The sequence below is a fragment of the Gavialis gangeticus genome, unplaced genomic scaffold (genome assembly GCF_001723915.1).
Source record: "Gavialis gangeticus isolate Ggan-Ray unplaced genomic scaffold, GavGan_comp1, whole genome shotgun sequence".
Classification (NCBI taxonomy): Eukaryota; Metazoa; Chordata; order Crocodylia; family Gavialidae; genus Gavialis; species Gavialis gangeticus.
The window spans coordinates 11,378,668-11,384,838 of record NW_017729016.1 but is presented as its reverse complement, the minus strand read 5'-3'; the positions used below and the strand labels follow the sequence as shown (position 1 = coordinate 11,384,838).

Sequence of the window (6,171 nt, the reverse complement as noted above, 5' to 3'; positions counted from 1 at the left end):
TTATTTGAGCTTTGATGTTCCTGGTAATGCCCTTTGGCCTTCTGGAGCTCACGCGCTGGGCAGCCCAGAGGCACTGGTGGCAAACACTGCCCGGCACAGCAAGCAGGGGGTCCACAGCAACTGCCACTGTGGCACAGCCCCAACAGGTGAGCCCAGAGCCAGCACGGAGCCCAGGCTGACACTGGGGGCAGGTTACAAGCTGGTGCTGAGAGTAGGAAAAGCAGCCCCTCGCCTGCTCCATGGCTGGCACCCTGCACTGCAGCCACTCGCAGCCCGCCTGGGGCTGCCTGTGCCTGCTCAGGACAGCCCTGCACGGGCTGCAAGTGGCTGCAGCAGGGAGCGTGGGCCACCAGGCGGGGGAGGGGCTGCTTTTCCTACTCTCAGCACCAGCTTGTCCCCAGCTGGGGAGCAGGGGGTCGGGGCTGCACACTGCCCCCCACCTGTACTGCAGGGCTGGGGGGCACTGGGAGTGAGTGGGTGCACAGGGCCCACACTGGTGTCCCAGGGCCAGTGCCAGTGGGGCCCAGAGTGGGGTGGCAGGAGTACAGGGCCCTGGCTGGCAGGGGCTCTATGGAGCCAGGCCAGCTCCCCCCTCTCCTTGCTGGTGCAGCCCAGCCTGGCTCCACAGACCCCTGCCAGCCTGCACCCCACTCTGGGCCCCACTGGTGCTGGCCCTGGGACATTGGTTCCAGGATGATGACCAGTGGGCGGGGGCCCTGTCAAGGGGAGGGGCTACCCACGTGGCCCTTGACAGCTTGCTGAAACTGGGTAAGTGGCCCTCTGCCTGAAATAAATTGGGATATGATATATAAGGAATGTGCATCAGGAACTAGGAGAACATCTGTTCACCAGAGCACCCCAAGGAAAAACAAGGTCTAATGGTCACAAGCTGCTGGAAGACCATTTTAGTCTGGACATAAGGAAAAACTTGTTTACTGTCTGAGTCTCCAGAGTTTGGAATAGATTCCCTCCAGAAGTGGTGCAAGCACCTACTCTGGATACATTTAAGAAACACTTGGATGCTTCCAGCCTTCCAGCCCTAGGTCCCTTACAGCCCTAATGTCTATGAAATCTATGAAATGTATTGGAGTTCTCTATGCATGTAACATCAGGCAATACCAGAAGGGGAACATTTTCCACAAAAGGTTGCAGGAACAGTGACTGGCTCTGTCAGGGCGGGCAGCCTCCCTATTCCCAGCCTTCTTCTCCTCTCTCCTGCCTACTAGGGTGGGCAGACCATGCCACAGCATTTAGGGACTTTTTAAAGTCCACAAAGCAGGTAAAAATCCCCCCACCTCCCCTCCATGCTCAGAGGCATGTGTCCTCCCCTCCCCTTCCCACCCTTTTATGTCCGCCACTGCCTCCACTGTTCAGAGGGCAAGGGGAGCTCCAGAACTACTTCTGCCTAGCTCCAGCTGGACTGTGTGGAGGCCAGGCTCAGCCCAGGACAGTGGTGGCAGCAGGTGGGTTTCTCCCGCCCTGTGCCTGTTCTCAGGCTGGCAGGGAACACCTGGTGGGGAGGGGAAACTCACCTGCCCCTGTCCCAAGCTGAGCCCATGCCCTATACAGTCCAGCCGGAGCAGGCAGGAGTGGCTCTGGGGCCTCCCCCGCCCCCAGGACAGTGGCACCAATGGAGATGAGGAAAAATAGGAAGGGAACATGCTTCTGAGCACTGGGGGGAAAGAAGTGGGGAAATTCTTACTGCTGGAGGCTTGATGTGACCAGGCCACTGCTCTCTGTAATACAGCCCTGAGGTTGCTCACTGGAGGTTGCTCACCTAAAGGCTTATGCACCCAGAATCAGAGCTGACATTTTAAAAAACAAATTATTCTATAATATTTGATAATGCTAGGCATATTAATTTACATAGTATTCCTACATTACCTTTGTGAGTCTTGTTTACAAGAAGGAAAAATGTAATGTAAGAACAAGATGCACCAAACTGCATTTTTCAATGCAAATATTTGGCATGAAGAACTCAATGGTTTCTATCTATAAAACAGATTTTTATATCTGAAAGACAGAGAAATTTGACCTGTCTTCTTGAACTATATCAAACTGAGCAGGTTATTTAGTTGTTTACTTACAGCTCTATATCCCTTCTCAGGCGTTAGAGCTTCAGCAGCTAACAGATGAGCTTGTACAAGATTTCCAACATGAACCCAGTTCATCTGAGCATTGGGATTTCCAAACTTGAAGTTAAATAGCCTCCATTCAATATTCTTCTGCAGAAACACAATAATTAAATAATTTCAGGAAGGGAAATAAATTTAGGAGTTTACGGAAGTTAATGGCTGAGCGACTCATTATATTGGTTTCTGCCAAAAAATAAAAAGTAATGCTGTAGTTGCAATGGAAGCTGTTATGAAATTGTGCAGTCTGTTGTGGCTGGAAATCTGCGTGTTGTTTCCAGAACTCTCACAGAAAAATTATGGAAAAAACACCCAAACCACAAGTGGGACAACATTTTTCCCAGAATAACCATTCCATTTATGACCTCACAATTATGGTCCTTAAGGAAAACCTATGCACTACCTTCAGAAGATGGGCCTGGGAACAAAAATCATACTTTCACTGAACTCTGAAAACCAAGAACTTAACACACACAATGGCTTTATGGTTCATTAGAATTTTAAACAATTTATCTTTCTCCATTGTTCTTTACTTGGTCTGTAACTGCTTGTTAACTTCTCCTTGTTCCACAGATTTACTATTTCCCTTATATGACTACATTCATTTGTACATGTTAAACAAAAGTAATCATTAGACATGGTATTTAGCTTAGGCTATACCTGATCCATTCCCAGACCTGAGGACGGGCATTTTATACCTGAAAGATAGCCTAGCATTTCTGTCAACTACATAGCTTTTTTCATATCATGGGAATTTTATTACCATGAAATTAGTGGTACTAGTGTCTAGAGTATAGCTAGCTATTTCAGCTAATTATTTCCATTTCATCCACTTAATGAAGCCCATGAGAAAGATGGGAATAAAGATGTCAGCCTTCCAGTGGACAAAGCTGGACAGCTTTGAACTAAGATGTCATTACAAGATTTGGCTGAAAAAAACCCTAAAATAATGTGGGATAAGCAGTTATACAAGCTTAGCCTTTCCACCGCAGCAGGTTTCACTTAGGATTTCTCTCTCACACAAAAGGGCAGATTTTTTATTTTAATTCTCTCTCCAACTATGTTATCTGTTACCCTGTATTATGTGTTCAGTCACCAAGCCCAAGATTCACATATGGCAGTGCTGAGTATTCCCGTGCCTAAAAGTAAGGCAGTGATGTCGCTGTAACTATGATGCTGTAGGAAACAGGCAAAAAGTAAGAGTTGTTTGGGTAATATATTTTACTGGAGCAATTATAGATTTGGGAGAGATATTAGATCAAAGTTAGCTGATACTTAGGTGTCTGGCTTTAAGAACATTATTTAAAAACTCATGTGCCAGAGGGTATATATGCAGACTCCCTGACACTCTTGAGATCATTGCCAGAAAGCCAACTTGCCTCCTTCCTCAGTTTCAGATTTTGAGATTGCAGTAGGAGGGCTGATTTGTCTTTCCCAGCTACCACTCTGCGTTGGAGCCTCCTGAACATATTACCTCTGTGGAGCAGTTGGATGTTAGCTCAACATGTGTTAGGTAATGTGATCTGGAGAAGTCCTACCGTTGCTATGTTATAATGCCAACATCTGAAAATCTCAAAATCTGAAACTGAGGCAATGAGGGTGCTTTGCAAACATGTGTCACTATGGGTTTCTGGCATGTTTGAATGTGATGGTAGGGGATCCTTGACGGTATTCTCACCACCTCAATTATGTGTTTGAAGCAGAGTAGGAACGGGTCTCTTTTTGGCAGTTAACTTGACAGCTGTACAGAGGACCTCATTGATAGGGGCTACCCAGCTCAAGGAGGCAGGTGGCTGATATCATGGGGAGATCACAGGGCTGGCTGCCATTTTTGCGGGCTGATTGCAGTGGGGCCCCCACATGCTTCTGATTGGCTCAGAACTCAATTTTTTTCCTGGCCATTGGGTCTTCCCCAGCCTCCACCTACACCCTGACATATGCAACAGCTCCTGCTTTTCGTCGCAAACAATTTCCTCAGTGTCCACTACTTGGCCTGCCCTGGGAGGTTGCTGACTGTCTCAGGGTACTAAGGGGTGCCTGCTCCTTTAAGGGCAGAAAATGCCTAGAGAGAGAGCCTTAGGAGCCAGGCAGAACCCCTGTAGGTGCAGGCTGCTGTGGTAGCAGGCTAAGGAGGGAATTAGCCTGCACCTGCACCTGGTCGGGTGACCAGACAAAGGCAGGGCTTTGAGCACATATAAATCCCAGGGCCATATGAGGAAAGGCTGAGGGACCTGGGCCTCTTTAGTCTAAAGAAGAGAAGGTTGAGAGGGGATTTGGTAGCGGCTTACCGCTATATCAGAGGAGTACATCAGGAGCTCAGTGAACAACTGTTCACTAGGGCACCCCTGGGGAAGACTAGGACCAATGGATACAAGCTCCTGGAAGGGCGCTTCAGGCTTAATACCAGGAAAAACACCTTCACAATCAGGGTGCAGGGTGTACAATAAACTCCCTCCAGAGGGTGGTGCAGTCACCTACCCTGGTGGTTTTCAAGAGGAGACTGGACAGTCACCTTGCTGGGGTCACTTGACCCCAGTTGTCTTCCTGCCTAGAGCAGGGGAGCTAGACCCGATGATCTGCAAGGTCCCTAACAATCTATGACTCTATGAGTGTAGACCCTATGTTATCGTTGTGTTGTAGCCCAGGGGCTTGTGTTTTCTGTTACTTAAACTGGTAGACAAGGCTAAGGCTATTGGGGAGGTCTCATTGGGGCACACTACAGTGTGGAGAACCCAGCGCCAGAGAGGGCACAGTGACAGGAGGCCAAGCAAGATGAAGGCCTCAAAAAGGGACAACGTTTAATTGCCACCTGCAAGGTAAATGGGAGACTTTGGAGCCACGCATCTAGCCCATAATGCTTGGGAGTATCATAAGGCACCTCTTGAGCGTGGGACGCAGTCAGGGGTCCAACAACCCACAGGGCTTAGAGAAGTCTGTCAGGACTGTGACCGAGCAGCAACCCAAGGGCAGTGTCTCAATTCATTATTTAAACCAGCAAGACGTGGTGGGAGAGATTAGTAGGTGCCCACAAGGCGGAGCTGGAATGGTCATGGGACCCTAGGGACATCATGGCCATCCCTGGGGAGGCCATATCATGACACAGACATACAACTGAGGCCTTTTTCCAGGCCTTTGCCCCCATTCTTGCCTGATTAGCAATGTTTAAAGATTATCTTTAGCCTTCTGTTTCCTTATCTGGGGTTATCCCAATCTCTTTCTTTGGTGTCTACCCCATTGAACCTAATTCCACCACTGCTCCTTGGGGCCCTCTTCACTTCCTACTGATTTTCCCTTTCAGGACTTCCTAATCCCTATCTCGGTCCCCTGACTGCCACTGGGATGGCTTTTGTTCCTGTGTGGTACTTAGCTCTTCCTTGAGGTTGGGTTTTGGGTGTGACTCTGCCTTTTCTAGGGTGTCTCCAGGTGTTCATCCCATCCTCCTCAACTCTGGCTTTCCAGCCTGTTTTCTGGCTATGGCTTCAGCCAATACGTCTCTTCTGGAGCATGTATCTGATTTACAGTGTGCCTGGGCTTGGCAGCCCTTGCTCTCCATTCTCTTGGTTTTGGGTATTTCACCTTCTGCATGCAGCCTCAGCAGAACCAGTCACTCCTCCTGCCTCTTGTTTTGGACTGCTTGTTCTTTTGCTCAGTTGTCATGTGCGCCCATTTCACTTCTGCCTGCTGGATACCATCTGCCACTATCAATATTCCAGCCTCTGGCCTGCTGGAAAGTTCTTCCAGTTTCTCTCTTAGTTGTTCCACCTTCTCCATATGCTGGCTTATCAGCTGGCCCCATTTCTGATCCAGGTACTCCAAGATCACTGGCAGGGCCTCTTCCCGTATGGGTATAAGCATGAATGCTGCATGCCTCCTGAGGCTGGGGGGGCATGGAGACCACCCACAGGCGGTGGTGGCATGGTGGCGGTGAGCGGGGAGCTTCTGCAGGTGGCCATGGTGGTGTTTTTCATAGATTCATAGATTCATAGATTAAGGGTTGGAAGGGACCTAGTAGATCTTCTAGCCAGACCCCCCGCCAGGG

The 6,171-nt window shown here is 49.1% G+C and overlaps 1 protein-coding gene across 1 annotated transcript in view; it reads right to left on the bottom strand.

Annotated features, from left to right (window-relative positions):
• The window catches only part of LOC109294468 (putative short-chain dehydrogenase/reductase family 42E member 2), a 43,909-nt gene that overhangs the window by 12,876 nt on the left and 24,862 nt on the right, over positions 1 to 6,171 (bottom strand). Inside the window, exon 9 of the mRNA XM_019512849.1 lies at positions 2,088 to 2,225. Coding sequence (XP_019368394.1) covers positions 2,088 to 2,225 — 138 coding nt within the window. The remainder of the gene's footprint in view (positions 1 to 2,087; positions 2,226 to 6,171) is intronic.